The 23,906-nt window shown below is 47.3% G+C and overlaps 1 protein-coding gene across 18 annotated transcripts in view; it reads right to left on the bottom strand.

Annotated features, from left to right (window-relative positions):
• Positions 1-23,906, bottom strand: part of TENM2 (teneurin transmembrane protein 2) — a 1,216,596-nt gene that overhangs the window by 95,998 nt on the left and 1,096,692 nt on the right. For all 18 annotated transcript variants that reach the window (XM_032851741.1, XM_032851742.1, XM_032851743.1 and 15 more), the window contains one exon: positions 14,602-14,748. In XM_032851741.1, the coding sequence (XP_032707632.1) occupies positions 14,602-14,748 (147 nt within the window). The remainder of the gene's footprint in view (positions 1-14,601; positions 14,749-23,906) is intronic.

The raw sequence follows: 23,906 nt of genomic DNA, 5'->3' as shown, positions 1-23,906 counted from the left end.
GGGGGGACACATCCTGGGCGTCAGGAGGATGATGAAGCATTAATGGCAACCATGTCTAATCAGAGCTAAGGGTAGGCACTGAGGAAAATCTACTAGGTTTCAGTCACCGTGTTAAGTGTTTTACTTGCATCCCCAGAACTCTAGGGATCCTTAGCACCATTGTTTATAGGTGAGGAGCTGGAGCTTTAGAAGGACAGTAAATAACTTGCCTAAGACCACACAGCTTCTCCACGTTGGGGCTGTCTTTTGACCCAGTTTGCTGCACTCTGAAGCCAAATCCTACATGAAGCTGCCCTGTGAGGGAGGGTAGAGTAGAACATTCCAGATGGCACACAGGAGTCACTGTGCCCGCCACCATGACATGGTAATGCCTGCACTGAGCTCTTTTACCTAAGGCAGGACCATGTCAAACAGAAGAGGAGCAATTTAAATAATCATGGAGGGAGATTTATTTTTTGGAAAGTTGGGATGCAGACTGTTTTAGCTGGTGCTCTGCCCAGTTCCCACTTGGGACAGGTGGACCACTATAGGGCTAGTCCTCTGCCAGCCCTGAAGCTCGTCTGTGCTTCTGCTGCCTGCACCTTGCCCCCTTATCCAGCCCTCATTATGTATGCTCACATGGATGCTTGGAGGGGCCATCTATAATCTCCGGTTTGCAGAGGAAGAAACTGAGGCTCAGAGAGGTTAAGAGACTTGGACACAATCACACAGCTAGTAAATAAGGGAGGAGGGAGGCACCATTTGGCTGTCCAGCTCCAAAGCCTACATTTGGCTTCTATCCTCAGTTCTTCACAGGAGGCTGTGAGTAGTCAGGCCATATGCAGGTATCCTGTGACTGGCCATATACAGGATGTGGGGAAGGAAAGGCTAAGGTTTCACAAAACATCTTCATTCTCTAGTTGCTCTTTCTCTCAGCCTCTCTCTCTCTTTCTTCTTCCCCCACCCTTCCCCCTCCCTCTGTTGCCTCTCCTCAACCCGGACAGAGTCTCTAGGAATAATGAACCCACTCGATGAGAGTTTGCCCACCTTGAACATTCCCTGACAGGCCTCTCTGACACAGCCTCACCCTTGTTAGCCTAGGGCCATGTTTTTTATACCTGGGGGATTTCTATCCTGGCTGCTGCTGTCTCCCTGCTGTTCTGTTACAAAAACTACTGGCAAGAGAGAGCAAGGGTCTCTGATCTCAGCCACCAATATCCCCAAATGCTTACCCTCTGTCTGCTGTTCCTGGCCCCTCCCCTCTGCCCCCCATCAACCTCCTTTTCAGAGAGACCACTGACAGGTCAGACAGAAGCCAGCCCAGCAGGGGGTGGCAGGCTGGTGGGGTGCCAGACAGGGACCTGCTGGGCCCCTCAGAAAGAGAAAGGGCTGTCACCACAGACACCTCGACATCTCAGAGCAACAGACTGGAACAGTTACTTTCTGCCTGAAGAGAGACCCTGTCTCCTGTGGGCAGTTGGGAGGACTGGTCCCCAAGCTGAGAGAATTAGCAGAGGCCAAGATGCCTGTCCTCCTGGAGCATAAAGAAGTACCCCTAGACTTCCCAATGGGAGAAGGGACCAGACTCAGCTATCAGGCTAGCTTCCAGTTGGATCAGGGAAGTCAGAAGTACTAATTGCTAAACATGGCCCTTGCCAGGCTTCAGGTACCGTGCTTTGCATGCCCTAGAGATCTCATTTCATCTTCGCATTCACTCTGTGGCATGGGAGCTAGGAGCCAGGATGGGACTGCCAATTAACGTCACAAGATCTGTGTTTGCAACATACTGGCTGTGTGGCCTTGGGCTAATCAGCTTACCTCTCTAGCCTCAGTTTTCTCATCAGTAAAGTGGATATAATTATAATATTAGTTTAATAGGGCCTTTGTGAAAGATTAAATCAGCCTTGTGCAAAAGCATTTAGTGTATAGCAACCTTCTGTTTGCTCTGGCTGTATGGATGGAGAGCCCAGGCCTGGAGAGGTTGTTATTTGACAAGGTTGGGCAGCGGCTCATGAGTGGAGGAGCTGGGATTCGCACACAGCCGGCGCAGTCTCAGATTTGCTGATCTCTCTTGCTACTCTGGGCTTTGCAAGGCCGGCCATGGTTTGGGCGGTCCCGTTTCACTCAACCCTCCCTTTCCTCTTGTCTCAGAGGACAGCAGAACTTGCAGACCTACTGCCACCAGCCCGTGGGAAGTCCATACACAGGGCGAGATATGTTGACAATAGAGATAAAGAGCTGCATAACCATGTGTTCATATCTTACCTAAAATAAATAATATATCTTACCTTTAGATTTTCTTTGCATTAATATAACGGTGTGAATGGTATGTAGTGACTTGGGTATCATTGCATGGATGTGTTTTTTTAATCCTAAAATGAAATGTATTCATACTAAAATAATGTATTGAATAAAAGAAAATGGCTTTCTGTCCTAGAGGCTTCTCATTAAAACTCCCGTTTATTCAGTTCATTTAATAATGAGCTGACCAAGACAGACAGGGAGCCTGCAGTTAGGAACCTAGATTCTAGAGGGGAAGCAGACAATTAACAAAGAAATGTATAATAGACCCTGAGAAGGTGATAGTGTTCTAAAGAAAAGCAAGGCAAAGGAAAGGGTTGGGAGAGTGATGGAAGGGGGTGGGTTGCTGCTTTAGGTGGGGGTAAAACAGGGAAGGCTTCCCAGAAGTGACGTTGGGGAGAAACCTGAATGAGATGAGGAAACAAGTCCTGGAAACTTCTGGAGGAAGACCATTCTGGGCAGAGGGAACAGCAGGAGTAGAGGTCCAGGGTGGGAAAGTATCTTGAGAGTAGGAACAAGATGGTGGATGTTGGGCTGGATGATAGAGACAGGTAGAGGACGATGTAAGTGCCGAGTGGAAGCAAGAGCTCACTAATGCAGAGTGATGGCTGTGACCCAGATGACATTCTGTGGGACATGTGATGCCCAGGGAAGGTTTGCACAGGGGCATCATATGACCTGACGTTTAAAAGGATTCTTCTTTTTTCACGCAGCTGGGGAGGTGATGGCTACGTAGACCGTGCATGCCTACCAAAAGCAGCTGACCATCTTTCAGAATAAGAGGGGCCCACTTGGAGAAACTGGTGAGGAAGTTCCGCGATACTTCAACCACATGGGTCTGGGCTTCAGGACTCACAAGGAGGCCACTGAGAGCACCTATGTTGACAAGAAATGCCCCTTTCCTGGTCATGTGTCCATTGGAGAGCAGATTCTGTCTGATGCAGTGACCAAGATGAGGATGCAGAAGACCACTGTCACCTACCGAGACCACCTCCCCTCCATCTGAAAGTACAGCTGGTTTGAGAAACGCCCCTAAAACATGCATGTGCCCCTGTCCTCCTGCTTCTGGGATGTCAGATCAGTGACACTGTCACAGTGGGCAGTGCCAGCCCTTATGTAACTCTGTGCGCTTCCACACGCACAAGGTCACCAAGGCCACCAACACCAACACGTAATTCCAGATGATCTGAGACTAGATGTCTGCCCACACCCCAAGAAAATAGTTATTTTCCCAGTCACGGATGGGTCCAGCTAAAAAAAAAACCCCAAACAAAAATAAAAATGAAAGGATTCTTCTGACCGCTTTGCGTGGAATAGACTGGAAGCCGGAGGACCAACGGTCCAGTCCAGTGACACGGGTGGCATGACCCAGGTGGAGGTGGAAAGATATTGAGAAACCACGGCTTTCATGGTTGGGAAGAAAAGGAGGGGCCAGACAAGGGTGCGCTCGCAAATCTGAGCAGCAACACTCACAAAGGGGGCACGTGAGAAATGTGGGAGCGCCCACGGCAGCGGACCGCGTGGTAGCTGGGAACGGACAACACTGATGTTTCGCATCAAAGGGTGCTTTGGTGCCAGTGGGCTGGAGATTTCTCCCTGGATCTGCGCCCCATGAACCATGTGCTCTATGAGTAAGCACAGCAGAAGGAAGAGTAGGAGAAGCCTATTCTGGTGACTGTAGGGCCCCTTTCTCTACGGCTTCACCTTTCCTTCCCCTAGCCCAGATCCCAGCAACTTTGGACTCTCTGGTGAACCTGATGTAGAACTTGTTTCAGAAAACGGGTCTGGGAGGAGAACAAGCAAGACATTTAGAATTAGGGGAGCCGGGCTCCAACCCCACCACTTCACTGTTGACTTTGGACAAACTACTCTCCAGCTTCTCAGTTTTTCAGATGGTTAAATGGAATCCTCTATTGTTACAGGTCAGCAGCTAATTCAGGGACTTTTTTTTTTTTTAACCTATGCAGACCAGACAATACATCTAGGGGCCATCTAGATCCCTGGGTTGTGGTCTCTGAGGGAAAATGCGCTCATTCCAGCATGAGTGGGTATGAGATTGAGGGGGATTATACATTAGAACAGGCACCAAAAGATGGATTTCTGATTTTAAAATGTGCATTACTTGGTATGATGAGATTTTGATTAGGAACAGTGTGTGTGTTCAGAGTCTCTGAAGTCACATTACACAGGGAGACACTAATAATTAGATCTGTCATTTAAATAAGGTGGTATTCAGCCGCTTTCTGGAAACTTGCTAGTCAAACCTCTCAAAGGGCCTGTGAGGTTGCTGTTGCTGTTCCCAGTTTACAGATGAGGAAACAGAGGCTTGGACGGCTCAGGTGCCTTGCTCAAGGAAGCAGAGCCAGTAAGAACTGGAGTCAGAACTAACACAAGTTGGTCTGACCAAAGAGCCTGCCGACCCCAGCCGGAAAGGTCACAGTGCCAACTTTGGGCCTGAGGGGTATGGGAGAAGGCTCAGGAAGTGACAAGGGGGAGAGACCAGGGACAGATACCATGTGCCCTTTTCCAGCATGCTCTTCCCACAGTTGTGCTTTACTCCAGGGCTCTTGAAAGGGGGGAGGGGGAACAGATCCCGGGGAGTTGGGGCCCTGAGCCCCACTCCGTAGCTACAGCTCTGGGGCAGGGGCTTCAGTGAGTACGTGACACACCTGGGGTCCATATGCCAATCAAGCTGGCACAGCCTGGCATGCAGAGCTTTTTGGCCTGTCCTCCCCCTCAGGCAGCCCAGGAATGCCACAGTTGGTGGAATCACTCTCTGTCAGCACTTGAGTTCCCCCCAAAATGGTACCTATTGCGTCCAGTCAGTGGTTCCCAAAGCATCAGTATTCCCTGGGTACTTGTTAGAACTGCATACCCCTTGGCTCTGCACCAGCCCTACTGCCCCAGAAGCTCTGTGAGTTGGGTGATCTGTGCGCTATGCCCTCTGGGTGATTCCGATGCCCAGTGACCTAAGAGAACCTCGGTACCAAGTATTTTCCATGTGTTAATTCATCTGAGCTCACAGTATCCTGTGAGGTGGCAACTAGCATTAGTCCTACTTTACAGAGGACAAAACTGAGGCTTACAGAGATGGGTCAACTTGCTCCCATCAGTTGTGGAGCCGGGATGTGAACCCAGAGCTCCCTGGCCCCATAGCCTCTTCATCACCCTGCCAGGCTGTATCCTCCCCTCGCGGTGAAAGGATGCACACACGCAATGGAAGAAACATAGAGAAAGGCCGCTCCTTCTGTGCTGTGAGCATATGTATTTAGGAATCACCCAAGCAGAGATACCAGCCTTCTGTCGGAGGGAAGAGGGGTGGTTGCGACTGTGGAGACCAAGACGGGAATTGCAGGAAGGCAAAGCAAGTACTTGTGGAAAACTTCACTCTGCCCAGCGTGGCAGGCAAGGCCCGGCTCTCTCTGTCCAGACCCGCTTCTCCAGCCTCACTCACTCCTCCACTCTCTGTCAGTTTTCTCAGAGGTCCCCAGATATGCACTGCTGTCCCTTGCCTCTACACCTTTGCCATTTCTTTGTCCATAATGCTTTCCCTAGATTTCTGACCCAAGTCTTCTGTAGCTTTCAAAATTCAAGTTTGCCTGCTCTGGAAAGCTTTGATGCCCCTTCTCTGGGCTGTTCTAGCCTCTTGGCCTCGTTCTATCCTGGACCCTTAGTATATGGCTTTGTTGCAGCTGGTTTCACCAATGTTTCACACCCCAGCCGACCTTGGATTCTTTGTGGCGGAATCTGAGTCTCACGCACTCATGTGGTCTGGCTGGGTGTGTGTGTGCGGCTGGCATGGGGGGAGGTGTTTGCTCTCACCACCATCCAGGACAAGAGGTGTGAATGGGCCCGGGGCTAGGGAAAGGCTGCCTCGGGACACAATTAGAGAAGGGGCTCACTCTTGGGCACACAGGTGCCTCAACTCCTAGTCTAGTTCCTAGGTCTCAGACTGATCTTACCAGTAAGGTCAGCCATACGATCTCTTGAGGGTGACTGGGTCCCTTTGGGGGCCACATGGCATAGAGAAAAGCATACTGGATCTAGAGCCAGGAAGCCTGGCCTCTGGCTTGGATCTGCCCTACCCTGCTGTTTGGCCTTGAAGAAGTTACTTCCCCTCTCTGGGTTTTAAACCTGCTGGGGACTCCGCATTTTAGTCTTTGTGCATCCCACATTCGCAGACTCCACGATTCCTGTGAATTAAAAAGGTAGCGTGCCTGAGCGTGTGTGGCCATGGAGTTCCAGGAATCGGGGCTGGCAGATCAATGATGAAGTACCGCAAGCTCAGGAAAAGGGAGGGAATTCCCCTGGAAAGGTCTGGTCCTTGCGCTGCTGGGGGTGGGGGGAGGCAAGCATTGCACACAGCTTTGGGACACACCTTGCAGCTTTCTTTGGATCCACACTTGGCCACAGAATTCTTGGCCCCTCTCCAATCCCCCAGAGCTCTTGGCTGAGAAGATGGAAAGTCAAAGAAAAGAGCACAGACCTTGGGCAGCTGCTCTTGCTGTGCTCCAGAAAGCGTCTAGCTATTTAAAGTCCAACTGCTCCACTTTGCCCTGCTTGCACCCTGGCATTCCAGTGCATAAGCACTTTGTGGCAAAAATGCATTCCAAATCCAAAACGGGGGTGGGGGGGAAGAGCTAACGCCAATGTTATTTTTCAGAATGCTGCAGAATTCGTGTTTCTGAGGGGAGGAGGGCATTAAGTGCTCACAGATAGCCTGCTCAGATCCCAGGCGCAATGGTCAGCGGCTGCGAGGGGTCCACGAAGAAGGCTCCTGGCTTGGGTTCTGAGTCCTGGTGTGGTGGCCTTTTAGCTGCAGGGCCTGGGTCCGCCACTCCACTGGTCTGGCCCTCAGTATCTGCCTCTGTGTAAAGGATACTAAGAGGCTTGTAGGGCACTTGTGAGCTATGATCACGATTTATTTGGGCAATGTGGGTAAAGTCTTAGTAAATGCTCGATGCATCAGGCCCCTGACATCAAGCCAAAGATGCTCCCTGCTCTGGAAATGTCTGGACCCCTCAGATATGTCCCTAGGACATGTCAATCCCTGCACCAGATTTCTCCATCTTGACATTATTGACATTTTGGGCCCAATTATTCTTTGTCATGGGGGCTGTCCTGTGTATATAGGATTTTTAGCAGCATCCTGGGCCTCTACCCACTAGATACCAGTAGCCTCTCCTTTCTTCCTCCCTGCTGTGACTCATAAAATGTCTCTTGATGTTGCTAAATGTCCCTCTTAGAGAGTAAAGTTGTCCCCGGTAGAGAACCACTGATCTGGACTGAGGGGAGAGCTGTGAGAGTAAAAGAGCTAATCCTGGTACCAGGGCCCTTGAACCTTTATTCAGATGCTGGTCACAGGTACCAAGAGGGTACTTGCTACAATCTAGGCAGTTTCTCTCGCCAGTGCAAAAATACGGGAAGCCAACATAAGGAAATAAATATTACCTCTTTGCCACCACATAAATCTGTGTTTTGATCTTTAATTCCCTAAAAGAAGTCCACAGTGGTTTCAATTATTAATTTTTTTTGCAAATTATACATTTTAATCACAATTTTATGATGAATACTTGATTTGTCATCTAATCAGGGAAAATATAATCCCTTAAGAGACACTTAATCATCATTTAAACTACTATAAACTTGATTAGGAAAGACTGAAGGTGTGATGTTAGGTAAACTCATGAACTTTAAATACCTCCCCTCCCCCAACAAATTCCACAGTCAAATATATTGACTGTGAGAAAGTCTTCAGTGGGTAAGTTCTATGTTTGAGGTGACTTTTCCTGAGTCCTCTTTACAACAACAAAAATTCTGTACTTGTTTGAACTTTCTTCAGAAACAGCCTCCAAGTTTAGTTTCTGTTTGAGAAGAAATGAGCTTCCGCCTTTAAAGTAGCCAAGTGTTCTATCACAGTGGTTATCTGGAAGCCTATTTTGCATATTACCTTCTCTACCCTCTGTATCCTTGTCTGTGACATGGAAAAACTATGAAGAGACAAATTCGTAGAACTTCTATGTCTCCTGTGACGACACAGACAATAGGCCAGAAGATACAGATGGGATAATTTAAGAATGCAGCATTTGCTATGAAGGAAACACTACAGGGTGATGCAGGAGAGGTAGAGGTAGGTCAAGACAGGCAGCTAAGAACAGAAAATGGCTGCAAGGAGCCTGTCATGTCAAATGCCCAGATCAGAGCACTTCTGGCCTTGGACCAGCAAAGGCCCTGAGGTACGACTAAGCTCAGCATGTGAGGACGAGAGGCTGGTGGGAGTGGATGCGGCAGAGCTGCTGTGGAGGGTGGTGGGGGATGGGCAAGAGAGGAGGAAGGGGCACATCACAGAAGTCGCTCTAGGCTAAGGAGAAGCATTTGATTTTGATTTTAACTACATGAGAAGCCCTTTGAGGGCACGGCATGATCTGATTTACCATTCAGAACCATCTCTCGGGCTGCTGTGTGGAGGAACAAAAGCCCGTGCCGGGCAGCAGCAGAGACGCCCACCTGTTGGTTGCCCATCCATTACCCAGATGCATACAAAGCTCAGAACAGGGCTCGGTGCATGTAAGCTCTCAAAAATCTCACTGATTACAGTTTTTATATTCAATAAAGAATGAATTCTACTTTTATTTTTAAGCCTCAAAAGAAAACTGACTCCCAACCCTCAGTTTCCTAAACAGAAGATTCTTGAGTCAAATACACTGGAAGATCCAGAATAATTTCAGCCCCCTGTTGCCATGTGGTCCTGGTTGGGGTTAGTTCTGCTTCCCTCCCAAGGAAGAGAGACCCAGCGCTTGGCCAGCTGGCAGTGGCCTCAAGGCCACATTTCCCTCGTAAGCATTAGATATATTGCTTTCCTCTCTGGGAGCTAATTGGGGACTCTGTTTATGGCTCCAGCTACATTTGCCACAAGGTCTTTGGACTGCAAGGGGAATCCTCATCCAACCCAATTAATAGAGCAATGTTGCACTTCTAAGCTGTCCCCCACCCAACCAATCCATCAACATGATTCGCACACATTAATCAAGGCATTTACAATGGGTTCACCAAGCTTTATCTCTCATTGGATGAAGAAATGGGACTATTTGGACTTGAGAACTATAACTCTTCCAGAGTCCCTGAAGTCCTGAGCTTGGCTCTGCTACATGCACCGACAAGGTGTTATTAATTAACAATTGAGATAAATGCCGGAATAGCATCCCTGAATCATGTCAAACCAATTTGGATGGTTATGGGATGGGGAAAGGGGGAGGAGGCGGTAGGCAAGGGGTGGGCTTTGTCTGTTCCAAGTGCTTTGGACAGACTCCAGTGTTATTTCTCCTCATTTAGACCTGGCTGGAGTGCCTGGAACTCAGGCCAGCATCCACATCTCTTAAACCAAGGCAGCCTCCTCTGGAGCAAAACGAGGAACCAAACTTCGCAGATGGAGGTAGGCTGTGGAATACTGTCAGGGAGGCCTTAATTTAGGGGGAGAAGTGTAGAAGCTGCTGGTGGGTGGAAGGGCCCCCAACATGGGTTACTGACCACAGTTCCGTGGCTTTGAGTACTCTCCCAGCAGAGAGACTGAAGATGTTGGGCTCAGTGTGGCGATGGGCTTCTTTCCTTTCCTGTGGCCGACAGCCACACCCCATGATAGTCGTTTCTCTACACTCCCATGGAAGGACAGTCCTCTGCCCTGTCAGCCCTGATGGTAATAACTACAATAAGGTGTTCTACATCTTATCTCTTCAGATAGATGCGAACTCTTGGTGGACGGGCGTCGTATTTGTCCTAGTATTTCCAAAGGCCTATTTCCAATGTCTAACATTTAGCGAACCCTCAAGGAACATTTGTTAAACCATCAGGGAGGTTATGGAGCGCTGACATTGGATAAGCACTGGTTAGAACCTCAGTGGTTATGGACTGTGGGAAAATGACCGGTTGGGTTCCATCTGTATGGACTCAGCATCCGTTCTAGAAATAACAGCAACATTACCGCCGATAACATTAGAGCTGGCAGCAAGCGGCATGTGAGGACGCCTCATGAACCAGGCACTTAGTAAAATGTCCCTGCATATGCTCTGTCAATGAAACCACACACCTGCTCATGGAGTAGGCATTATCATGCCTACTTCACGGACAAGAAAACGGAGATTTTGAGGAGTCAGGTTAGTCACAGAAGTGGGACACAAAGACTGCTTCCTGAGCCCAGGCTCTTACCCAGCACGATGTGACAGCGTCACCTGAGCAACCAGAGAAGTGACAGGAGAAGGAGCAAGAGTCTAGCTTCTAGTGCCGTGTGAATGCCCCAGAAGGAGATGCCGACAGCTCGCTAATACAGGAAGACAGGATGTGACGCACTGTTACCCGAGGACAAGCTCAGTGTAGAAGGGCTTTCTCCTACCCCCTCCACGCCAGGCCTCCACCCACACACAGGGGAGAGGGCGTCTGATAGGGTTCCGTGGGAGGCTGGCTTGAGACAAGGAGAGCTGGGCTTTGTACAGACAGGGGGCGGGGGCTCCTGACTCTAAGCTCTGGGTGATAAAGGCCTGTGGGGAAGGAGTAAGTCCTGTCTTTCCAGGCCAGGCAGTCTAACAGTGCTTCCCCACCTCGAGGTTCCCACTTTTAGAGGAAATCTACACCCTTTCTCCTACCCCTGGCTGTGATGAACTGAATCTCACACCTCTGTCTTGGTGGTGATAATTAAATATTATCTGCCTGTCCCCTGAAGCACATGTTGTGTGTATTCTCAGACTTTAATGAGCTGGTATTTGTCTTCTGGAAGCAAAAATATTTCTTTGAGTCTCTTCATTTTCAAATTGGGGTGAGCAGTTCAAGTGAAGATCTTTCACTATTAAAAAGACCGTCCGCTTGCCGGCAGGTCTGTCGGAACTGAATCTATCTGTCGGGGACAATGGCAGGGACATCTCATCCCTTCTGCATCAGCTAGTGCTTCCTGAGGTTAAGTTAGCAATCCCCTGGCTGCGGGGGCGTTGGGAGACTTTCAAAGGGATGGGATTAAGAAGGTAGGGAAGTGGGGTGCCTGGGTGGCTCGGTGGGTTAAAGCCTCTGCCTTCAGCCCAGGTCATGATCCCAGGGGCCTGGGATCGAGCCCCACATCAGGCTCTCTGTTTATTGGGGAGCCTGCTTCCTCCTTTTTCTGCCTGCCTCTCTGCCTACTTGTGATCTCTGTCTGTCAAATAAATAAATAAAATCTTTAAAAAAAAAAAAAAAAGAAGGTAGGGAACTGGCATAAACTGTCTTTGGGGGATAGTCCTAGGCAACTTTTTCCAACAGGGCTTTTCAGTTAGGCACCCCAGAATACAGAAAACGTTTGAGTGAGAAATTTCTCAGGTCTTCTAAGGACTGCACTTTGGTAGTACCTTTTTGGACACACAGGAGACGAGTCAATTTATTCTAGAGAATGAATGTCTCAGGACAATGGTTCTCAAAGAGAATCTGCCTCAGCATTACCTGGAAATTTCCTCAAAATTAAAATTCCTGCACCCCACCCCATACCTGCGGAATCCGGAATTCTGGGGGAAAAGGTTTGGCAATCTGTGTTTAATCAAGCGCTCCAGACAGTTGTGCTGTCAGCTACAGTTTCTGAACTACGAGTGGCCACAAGGCACCAGGGACTAATTCTCTTCCAGAGGAACCCAGGTTGAAAAAGGCTGATAAGGGCTTCAAATATCTGTATCCATATTTGGATCTATATCTATCTCAGTTTAAAATAAAAAAATATCTATCACTTTCAACTGAGATTCTTTTTTTTTTTTTTTTCTAGACGTAGAGTGTTCCCAGATGAAAAAATGATTTGCCTCTTCCAGCTCACTTTGGAAGAGCACTCTATTACTTCCCCATTCATGAGGCTCATAACAAATGTGCTCACTGCCGCTGCTCCCCAGGCCGGCATCCATGCGCTGCCTGGGTGTCTCCTCTGACCTCCTGTCAGGTTCAGAAAGCACACAGCCCTGCCCGAGAGCTCCCAGAACAGGAAAGAGCCTGGGGCAGAACTCCCACCCCAACCAAAACAAACACAAAAGTGATATAATTAGTGAGCTGCCGGACTGGATCTGGAGTTGATGAGGAGCAACTTTAATATTTATCAATAAACAGTAAAGTGCTTAGCACACCTCCTAGGGAAGTAATTAACCATAAAAAGGATACTCCGCACTGAGGAAATCTCCTCCCAAAAAAGAACTCAGTTAATTGTGAATTGCTTACACCGGGTGAGAGACAATCCTCATCTACCTCTCTCACCTGACATAAGCAACTCTGAATTAACTGGGAGTTTCTTTTTATAAACACTGTGCAGAGCCTTTTTTTTTTTTTTTTTCCTGGTGGCTAATTACTTCCTTGGGAGGTTCGCTTTAATAGTTCCCATAACAAGGCCATTATTGTCTTTAGCATAATCACTGCCTCATTTGCTTCTGTGCCTTGCCTTCCTGATGCTCTGCCTCTGCCCACCAGGAGGGACCCTGGGTTGCACGTGCCTACAGAGCAGTCCTCAGGCTTAGACCGTCCACCACCGAGCACCTCTCCCCACTCCTTCAGTTCTCCTGTGTCAGGAACTTGGGCTCCTGAAAGGAGCCACACGGCTGGTAGAGAGGGATGCCGATGGTGCAGGGCGTGCAGGGGTCAGTCCCCCTCCCCTACGTGCAGCATCCCAGCCATTTCCTATGTTTCTAGCTGCTGACACCTGCAGTGGAGAAGGGAGCCAGGACAGCAGCTCCTTTCTGGAAGAGGAAGGGAGCTGATGTGTAAGCAACTTCTTTGCTAGATGAAATCACCAGGGACCAGACATTATCAGGAGAAGTAATGCCATTTTGACTGTCTCTCTTGGGGGAAAAAAAAATGTATGGATATATGCTGTTATGGCTCAGTTCATTGAAAAATGAATTAAAGTGATTTCTATTTTGGCTCCATTTAAGGAAGCTAAATGAGTGAATGGGAGCTCTGTAAATTATATCAGGCCTATAAACTTTTTTGATTGGTGTACTCCTATCATTGTATGTACATTTGCTTATTTACACATTATGTACAAGTATAACAGCAATAATAGATTATGGAAATTGCAAGTGTCTATTAAGACGATGAGGAAAAATAAAAATAGAGTATCTAGTACTTTCATTTATCACCCTGACGGATTGTTTCCCTTTCTCAACACTACCTAAGCCCTGGGGCCATGAGGGCAGGAGTTGATATTCTCAGAGCACAGGGACTGACAGAGTGGGACTGGATGCGTTTCTGTTAAGTCAAATAGTTGGATGCGTGGATCCTCTTACACCCTGAAACTACTTCTGCTCTGAGGGAATTCTGACCATTTAGTCATTTTGGCGGGAGTAGGTCACCCACCTGTCCTGAATGTTAAGGCAGCATTGCTCCATATTCTTAGGAAATCACACAGCCCGTACTACCGCAACCCCATTTAGCCCCAGGATCTTAGCACTCCATCAGGGGATAACACAGGAAAATCCAGTCCAGAGGTTCAGAACAGGGATTGGCAAATTTCCCATAAAGGGTCTGAGAGTAAATATTTTAGGCTTTACCAGCCATGTGGTCTGTGTCCAACTCCTCAATGCTGTCTTTGAGGGTGAAGCATACATTTGACAGGCATTGTTATGATCCAATAAAACTTTATATGTACACACTAAAATTTGAATTCCACTTTGCACATATCTTGAAATATTGTTCCTCTTTAGATCCCTCCCCCAAACTTTAGAAATGTAAAAACCATTTTGCTGCTCATATAAAACCAGGCAGTGGGCTGGATGTGAGCAGCAGCAGGCTGTAGTTCGCCAGCCACTGGTGGGAATGCGGACTTTGGAGTCAGATCCGGGTTTGGGTCCCAATTTTACTATTGGTGGTTGACTTCTCTTAAAACAGTTACTTAACTGTGGTCTAAGCCTCAGTTTCCTCATTTACAAAGGAACATCTCAAAGTGTCGTAAGGATGAATGGATTGCCTGAGATGCCTGAGTCTAGCGTGAAACACATACTGTGACCATCACCATCGATTCATTTGTAACTCCCAGTCCCAAAGGCTCAGGCAGGAATGCGCACCCAGGGGCCAAGCCAGGGCCCAGCCACCTTTCTGGGGTGGTGTGTACTTGAGAATCCAAAGCCCGCTTCAAACCCCAGTAGTCCCAGCTCTTGTCTCCAGGAACCTCCCACTGGCCCAAAGATGCCCGTCGTCTGCGGCATTTACTTCAAAAGAAATGTTACAACAGCATTTGACAATAGTACGGGGGAGGTCTTTCAGGAAAAATGACTCATGATGGAAGTATACACAATGCTCTGCACTTGAGGGGCTGGGAATGAGAAGACGCTTGCTCACCTCCCTCATTATCCTTGTTATCAGCACAGGAGGTTTCCATGGCAACGTTGCATCCGGGCCCTCTCCAGCCGGTCTGGCAGACACACTGCCAGCTGTTCTGACCCAGTGTGCATCTCCCGTTGCCGTTGCACAAATCGGGGCAGCCATCTGGTTGGAGAAATGCAGAGGATGAGAAGGAGGGGCGCGAGGCCGCGCTGGGGCAGCAGGGGAGCCATGCAAAGGGGGAGCAAGGCCGCAGGGCAGCCACTGGGCCAGCCTCAGAGTGGGGCCCGTGCCTGCCTTCGAAAGAGTAGGGGAAGCAGGCAATGCATGCAGTCGCAAGGCACAGTGGGGTCCCAGATGCAGGGGATCCCCAATGACACTGACCTGTGTGAAGGGGTCTGAGGCAACCTTCCCAAAGTGGGGAATATTCCAGAAAACTAAACCAGCTCTGAGATTATAAGCCTAGGTAGGCTGTAATTTCCAGCTAGTAGCTCAAGATTGAGGCTACCTCAAAAAAACACACACACAAAAAACCCTTTTCTCTCTCTTTCTTTCTTTCTTTCTTTCTTTCTTTCTTTCTTTCTTTCTTTCTTTCTTAGAAATACTTTCTGCAGAAGACAGGAAATTCCCTATCAACCCAGGATGGAGGCAAAGTGCTTTCCATCTTTCAGAATTTTAAGGATATATTTATATGTGATTATCACAAGCTTCTTAGGATGAAGAACAGGTTGGTTCTCCTGGGCTATTCTTGTATTTTTGTAATATTTAGTTTTAAGGGGTACTTGAAAATGTTGACTGTTTATCATTCAACCTATTTATGGCATAATTTAAAAATACTGCTGAGTCTGAAGGCTGTGGGAGGAGTAGGTACTTAGTGCCTTGAACAGGGAAAAGAGAAAAATGTGTATGTATATGAGGAATGAGGTGGCATTCGAGTAATTCTTATTTTGTGGTGAACTTTTCTTTCTTTCCTCTTTTTTGGGGATGGGGAAAAGTATGAAATCAGCAGCCTGCCTAATTCCCTAATTGCTCCAGCACCTAAAACAACTGTGGCTACCACTCTTCTGACCTGAGTGGGGGGCCCGGGAACGTGGATGTGGGAAGATGAGAAAGGGTGGCAGGGAGCAGGCCACTAAAGCAGGGTGGGACAGTCTCCCCAGCAGAGCCCCTGCCACCCTCTAGAAGATGCAGAGAGCAGCACAGAATTGGTAGGATGTTGTCACCCTCACAAAATCTACTTGCTGGCAAGAATTCCTGGATGTGTTTTCATTTTTCCTTTAACAGCTTTATTGAGTCATAAGTTACATACCATAAAATTCACCTGTGTTAAGTGCACAATGCAGTGACTTGTTGGAAATTTACAGAGTTGTGCAATCTAGGTGTGTTTTCTTACTTCATTTAAATAGACCCCAAATGACCATTAATGTCATTGTCCTCAGAAAGTAACTTCCCTGAATATCTACCTTTAATTCTGTCTCCCTCTCTGTCACCATGTCTATCTCCAGCTCTGTGTAATTTTTTTTTTTGAAAGATTTTATTTATTTGACAGACAGAGATCACAAGTAGGCAGAGAGGCAGGCAGAGAGAGAAAGGGAAGCAGGCTCCCTGCTGAGCAGAGAGCCCGATATGGGGCTTGATCCCAGGACCCTGGGATCATGACCTGAGCTGAAGGCAGAGGCTTTAACCCACTGAGTCACCCAGGCGCACCACTCTGTGTATTTTCTTTTAAACCACACGAAATGCAAGGTAGACTGGGTTGTGGTGGGGGGATGAAGAGCTTTGCAGTGAGGGAGGTAATTGATTTGAAACCATTCTGGCCCAAATCTTCTGAATCAAAAGCATGCATCTCCCCTTACTTCTCCCTCCCGTGTTCCAGAGGCCTTCGCCTGCCATCTTTCCTCTCTTCTCTTGAGTAACCCTTATGAGAATGCCAATAAACCCAATTTGTGCATGTGGCAGTGGTGGGAATTTTAAGGCCTCCTCCTCAGAAGGAAGGTCTAGAGGGTCTGAAAGTGAGTTGAAATGTACCTATTTTATTTATGGTATCTTACTTTTGAATGCTCGTTCCCTCCCATCCTTTCCAGAGTGTGGTATGGGCTTAGGCCCTGAGAGAAGACGATGAGTGAAAGAGGAGAAGTTCTCTGTGGGGAGATCTCTGTGAGGAAGCTGAGTTGTCTTGAGAGGAGAAAGCAGGAAACTTGCCAGAGAACCTGTTTTCTTTGGCTGCAGTAGCCCAGCACTGAATCCAGGATGCAAACGAAGCCCAAGTGCTTGCATTCCTCCACAAAGACGAGCTGGTATCCACACCTATCCTTACACAGCCCAGAGGCCCAGATTCACATTTCCATTCCTTTCCTTACCAAGCTGGCGCGTCCCCCCCTTCCCCACGGGGCCCTGCCTGCAGAACCAGTGACATCCCTCTTGTTCAGACTGTGAGAGTGTTCAGGGAGTAGAAATCATCCCTAGTTTCAGAGAAATACCATAAAACATTTCTACAGGAGCAAAATGAGACTCGGTAGGAAAAGCCCAAGGGATATTTCAGAGGTTCTCAAGGAAAAGAGTCTATCTCCAACCTCCAGCCACCTCCAGCTTTACAATCTTTACCAGAAGAGTTTTGGTTGAATGGGTCACACGGAACACTGTGACAGACCCAGCAACATTCGCTCAGCATGCCGTCTATTATATGTGCTTTGTAATTCAGCCATTTTGAGGTCTCATGTTTGACTAAAATCACGCCCAAAGTCTCAACAGAAGCCTCATTGTGTAGGAAACCCACGTCTACTACATAAAATTTAAATTTGCAAAGAACACTAGCACGTCAGTCAGAGATAGGCACTCAAAATATCTGTGCTCTTAGACTGAAATGAAGCTTTTCCTCCCCCCGCTCTTTCTTTCTTGATTTTTTTCTCCCCCCAACCAACTGAAGTGAGATAAACAGACCACAGTAGCAGGTTTTCTCCACATCATATGAGGAAGATGAAAACACGAACAGTGGGAAGCTGGCAAATCTCTGAGAAGTTTTGTGGTAGCTGGGAATTAATGGACAGGACTTTGCTTTTAGCTTGAAGAGGAAGAAAGTAGTCTTGGCAGGTGCATGGTGTTGCTAGGCAACCCCGAGCTGCCCCCAGCACAGGTTTGTTCTGCTGGCGGCCTTCTGAGGAGGTGATCTGTTGTGTTTGTAAAGTGTAAAGCCAGCTTCTGCTTAAGGAAAAGCAGGATGTAGGAAGTAATTAGTCTGGAGGGGAAATGGGCATCAGGGGGCGACTTTCTCGGGAGAGGATCCTATAACTTAAGTTGGATTAGACTGATGGACTCCTCCCTGGGGATCCAAGAAGTCTCCTCTATGGAGTCTTCTGGATTTCAGGCTAGCACTGCTGATTTCCTTGAGTGTCCATCTCTGAGATCACTGATACAGAAAGTGATAAGGCACAGTTTCTGATTCTTTGCACAGCTAGACCGCTGGCTATCTGGAGACTTCAGGTTCTGCCATGACTCTAGACTAGGGATTCTCAACTGAGGCTAGTTATTTCCCTTTTCTTCTTCTGGAGGACATTGTCAAGTCTGGAGACATTTTTGAGGATAACAACTTGGGGACAATGGTACTGACATCATTTGCATAGAGGTCGGGGTACTGCTCAACATCCCACAGTCGACTGGACAGTCCCCATACCAATGATATGGCCCCAAATATCAATAGTGCCAAGACTGAGAAATCCTGCTCTAGACCCCAAACTTCATGGAACCTGAGAGTTCTTTGTTGTTGGATCGCAGAAACTGACCTTGTGTCATGCACATTGTAGATACTTGAATAAATGTTCGGTCAGGTTGTGCTAGATCATTTCAGCCTGCCTTATCTATAAACGCTCCTGAGAGGCATGAGAAGATAGTGGGGTCTCCTTCTTAAAGATCAAAACAGAAACTTCAAAGGCATCAGCAATGTCTTGGGCTGGTTCTATCAGACTTCCAATGCCTTTGACAGGATGGAAATGGTATTAATTTCTAAGACTTCCACACTCAGAATTTCAACCATTTAAAAAAAAAATCCATCAACACAGTTACTAGGTAGGCAGGCTTTTTGCCTTGATAAAAATTAGACCTGAAGGAGAAATTTGGGATTGAAAAACCCAACCCAAACACACCCTTATATTCTGATGACTCCTGAGTCTTCATCTCCAGACCTCTGATGCCTAGACCTGGACTCCAACTTGCATCTCAATGTCTCCAACTGTTTGCTAACAAGCATCTTAGACTCAAGAGAATTTAGCCTTTTTACACCCTCTCCCCCAAACTCTGATCCCTTGATCAAGGAATGGCACCTCGATGTACTTTAGTGCCCAAGACTAAAACTCTGGAGTCATTTTTAACACCCTCCCCTGCCCTCCACCAGCTCTCTCATCTCTTATATTTAGTCAACAAAAAATTCCTGCCTGATTTTTCTCTTAATGATAAGAAGTCCTACCTGTCCTTCCTCGTAAATATCTCTGGAATCTGTCCTCTGCTCCCACCCCCAGTGCCACTGCATTAACTCAAGTCTCCTCATCGTTCCCCTGTACTCTTGTGAAAGCCTCCTAACTGGCCTTCCTGCCTCCAGTCTTATAGCATCATCCATTTCTCTCCGCTCAAGACACTGCTCAAAACACTTCCACAGCTTTCCACTGGCCGTAGGGGAGACCCTGAAGTCCTTAATCTGGCTAACAGACCTTACATGAATTGGTTCTCATGTTAGCCCATCTCAATATCACTTCAGGGTTTGGCCAGATCAAAGCTGTTTAGTCTTTCCTTTTCTCTTTCCTCATCTGCCTAACTTCAACACATTCTTTAGATCCCCACTCAGAAGTCATCTCCAGGAAGCCTTTTCAAAACTCCCAGATCCAGGCTAGCTACACCTGTCATGGTGCCTTTATTCTATACCATTCTACCCTACACTGCCTTATTCTGCCGTACCCTATCCTACCTTACCCTTTCATGCCCTATTCTATCTTCGCCTCATCTATCCTATCCTATCCTACCCTACCCTATCTTAGCCTACCTTGTCCACTATAGTGTATCGCAACTAACATCTTGCTAGTCCAGGTAGCAGCCATTCCTTAAGACATTTTACTGTCACCTGCTGGAAAATTATTGTAATAAATGTGCACACAATCAACTATAATTTGAATGGTACCCCTAGAATTGTGCAGTGTACAACTGAACAGCTGCCCTGGGCAGTCCTGTTATGAAGCAAATCCATCAGGGCAGGTGCCATGTCTATCTTGTTTACTCTCAGATTGCTAATACTCAATAAGTAGGGAAATGAACAAATGACTTCTGGCTGAACTCAAGATCTCCAACATCTTTGGTAGGGCAGAAATGTGATCACCTACAAGACTTTCTATACATTGAATTCCAAACAGTAAAAAAAAAGCCAAAAACCAAACAATAACAACAAAAATAATCCCTCCGATGATGCAGTTACCAGGTAGGCAGGCTTTTTGCCTTAACAAAAATTAGACATGAGGAAAATAATGTCTAAAGCACAGTAAAAAGGGGAGTATAAATGCACTCAAAGAAAGCTATAATTACCATAAAAGGCTTTTCTAAAAAAGCATCAAGGAATGTTCTGCCATGTGCAGCAATTTAGAGGTAGAAATAAGTGGCTAATCGTATATAAGGGGTGGAGGTGCCTGGTGTATAAGGGGTATGGAAAGAGAAGTAGGATCTTAATATTCAACATCGAGCACACTTTCGAAAAGCACAGAGGACAATGCCCCACCCAGATAGAAGTGCAAGTGAAAACACCAAACAGGCTGTATATAAATGCAGACAGATGACAAAGAAAGCCGGAGAAAGGAGACATCCCTGCTTGGCCAGAGACTACTGGGAGAGCTACTCCATCCTGGACTAAACGCTGGTGGAAAGTCTTCTGTCAAGGGAAAACCTTACCCTGGTTTGGGGTCAGATACTTCTGGGATTAAAACCTAGATTTGCCCCTTGTTGTCTGTGCGACCTTGAGCTGGTAGTGTCACCTCGTCCTCCTGTCTGTACAATTATATATCTTACAAATTAATCTTATTTTCTGTCTTTCCCAATAGAACATAACCTGCAGGAAGGCTGGGATTTTTGTCTCATTGTTCACTGAAGCATCTTCAGTGTCTAGAAAAACAGTTGGCATATAACAGACACTCAGTAAATGTTTGTTGAATGAACAACTTAACAGAGATAATGATATTTTATACAGGTCCCAGAGGGGTTAAATGAAATGATAAAAGTAAAGATTTGAGCATAGAACTTGGTATGTTGTAAATGTTCAACAGGTAGTAGCTCTTGTAGCTTGCGTACAATTACAAACATTGTAATTAGTGGTAGGCTTTGCCCTGGGGCAGTCTTAGGTGCTGTTTCTCTACCTCTCACTTCCAGATCAGGAAAAAAAACCTATAAGCCGAACCTCTTTCAAGTTAAAAACAAAAAGAAAAACAAAAACAAAACTCTGGTATCCTCAGTGTATGACTTCATCACATCCTAGGAAATCCTTACGCCCCCCTATGACCACCATCCAAGATGCTGGCAATGCCCAGTTGGTCTGTGTAAGTGAGGAGAAACCCACGGAAGCTAAGGGCAATTCTGAGGGCCTGGAGAGTTGAAGGTAGAATAAACGGTGGCTCCTTCTCTTGGGCAGAATTGTACTTTTGCATGTTAACTGAATTAGCGAAACTCTCTCCCACAACTCTTTTAACTATCACTGTTTCCTGAGTGGGAGCTGTGCATTGTTGGAATTGAGAAGCAGATACACACTGGAAATATGGAATAGAGTTCTTCCATTGCATTCCAGAACTCTTCAGAATTGAAGACAGCTGAGGTACTAGGGACGGGGCATCACTAGGGGTTCAGTGGCCATTTATACTAAACAGCAGTGGCAGACACTCAGAAAACTAATTTGGTGCTTCAAGACACTCTGGGGAAAGCTCCAACTAATTTTAGAAGACCGTCTGCCAAAGCAGCATTTTGGTCCCTAGAAAACGGAAGGGCTTGTCTCTCTTGCTCACCTGGGCGAGGAGAAGGTTGCTGTGTAGGGACTCTGTGTCTAGGTACAAACTGGCATGGAAACTCAGCCACGAACCTGTGCTTGAATGGCTGCCCCAGCTTTGTTAGAGAAGACACGGAAAATCCAGAGGCAGATGTTTTTCTCAGTTTCAACAGCCTCTGTATATCTTAAAGGGTTTGCCTAGGGGAGCGGATGGAGGATGCTGGGTAGGGATGCCTGGGAAGGCCAGTGATCCTTTCCATGGTCTGCTGCTTGTCTTTTGCTCCTAAGGCAGAAATCACAGCAACAGAAGCAGCAGAGCCTCCATGAGGTGATATAAATTTGGATCCAGCTGTCTATGCTACATGTTTCCTGGATGCACCTGGATTCTCACTGATCAGCATCATCTCTGTCTGCCCAGGGAAAGGAAGGCAGTAGGCTTAACCTTGGCCTCAGAGAAAATGGTGAACTTAAAAAAAAAAAAAAAAAAAGAAGACATATTTTGTTTTTTTTTTTTACTGTTTCGATGCTCTAAGTTCTTATTAACACATTTGTTTTTTTTTTCAAAACAGAAGAAGATGGGGGGGGGGGAAAGAAAACAGAGTTTAGGCGACAGTAACTGGAGATAGCTCTTCTGGGGAGGCAGGAAGCTCATGTCAATTACCTAGTGAATTCCAGACTGAATCATTATTACCCAGTAGAACCAGGGTCTCACACAAGCCTGTGCTTCCTGCGGGAAGCCTGCTTCCTTCCTTGGAACGTCCCTTTTCTTTATTACACTTCTCTACCACGGGAGGTTGTAGGGCACCAGTGCTGGGAAAATCTCACCACGTTCCTAAGGCAAACACCAACTGGTACCACATTGAAACCTGCTAAAAATCCCCTGCCGGGGGCGGGAAGGTGGGGGCAGGCTTTCTCCCTTGACTTAGATAGGAACAGTGCATCTTAGAGTGTGGTCCTGGGGCCAGAATGTCATCTGGGAACTTGTTAGAAATGCACATGCTGGGGTTCCATTTCAGATGTATGGATCAGAACCTCTGGGGCAGGGGGGAGGTGGGTCCTGGAAATCTGCATTTTGACCAGCCCTCTGGGGAATTCAGATGTCTGCTCTGTGTGAGAACCACTACTTTTGGATTAAGTCTTGAACCCCTAAAAGGGCCTTGAATGCATTATCTGCATTATCTGGCCCTGCCCATTTCTCCCTCTCAACTCATGTCACTTGAGGCTCTGCTCGCTCAGATTTAGCCGACCTGCTTCGTTGGGTTCTAGAATGGAGTCTGGATCTTCCTTTTGGGATTTTGCCCATCCCTGTCCCTAAACAACACTCCCCATGCTCTGGATAAAGCCATCCACACTGGGATTAGCCAGCACTTGCTCTGAAGGCTCTTTGACTTGCAGCCTTGGCTGCTCCCCAGGAGTGATGTCACAGTACCTCCCACTCCTCCTCCTGTAGTGCTCCTGCCTCCATTCTGACTCATCCTTTCTTTCTGAGCAGCGGGTCTCAACCCGGCTGCACCTTAGAACAGAATTGGCTGAGAGTTCTGATGCCAGGCTGCACCCCAATTAAATCAAAATCTCCAAGGAGGGGACTCAGGCATCAGTATTTTTATTTTTTGACCTCCCCCAGGTGATTCCTGAGTGCGGCTGAGACTGAGAACCTGCAGTTTAATGCCCGTCATCCTGGGAGCCTCGGAGCCTCCCCAGAGCAAAGACTCCGACTTGGCGGGGTATAGCTCTTTTCCCAGTGCTCACCCCAGCGCCTAGCGTTGACGATATTTGCTGAGTGAATGCATACATAAGCCGCCTGTGAGGTGTTTCTGCTGCTTCATTGTGCCCTCAATTCAGCAGCCAGGTAAAAAAAGTAAACCTTCCCTCGGGCCAGACCCCAAGCCCCTGGATGGATGGCACGTCCCAAGCAAAAGAAACAGCTGGTTGCATTACAGGGTCCCAAACTGTGCGGACGACAGCGGCTGATGAGGAGTGCTGGGGTAGGTCTGTGCCTTTCAACTTGGAAGAAGCTGATACCTCCCGACTGAAAGAGACAGAATAGAGTACCCGGAGACGTAGAAGAGAGCACTTTGGTAGATTAAGAGGGTGACAAGAGTCACACAAAGGCAGGGATGACAATAATAAGGAAGTCCAATGGTTTAATTTGGTTCTTGGAGGATAATCAAGTTGTTGTACCTCGTGTTGCTTATTCCCACAGCTGTCCAGCGAATAATGAATGTGGTACCTAGCCGGTATGGAAATAGGGACAAAGCGCGACTTTGATTTCTTATTTGTTATTTTTAACCATCCAATTTCTACACCCACTGAGCATCCT

The sequence above is a fragment of the Lontra canadensis genome, unplaced genomic scaffold (assembly GCF_010015895.1).
Source record: "Lontra canadensis isolate GAN:19392208 unplaced genomic scaffold, GSC_riverotter_1.0 scaffold5, whole genome shotgun sequence".
NCBI lineage: Eukaryota > Metazoa > Chordata > Mammalia > Carnivora > Mustelidae > Lontra > Lontra canadensis.
This window is presented reverse-complemented; position numbering and strand designations above follow the sequence as displayed.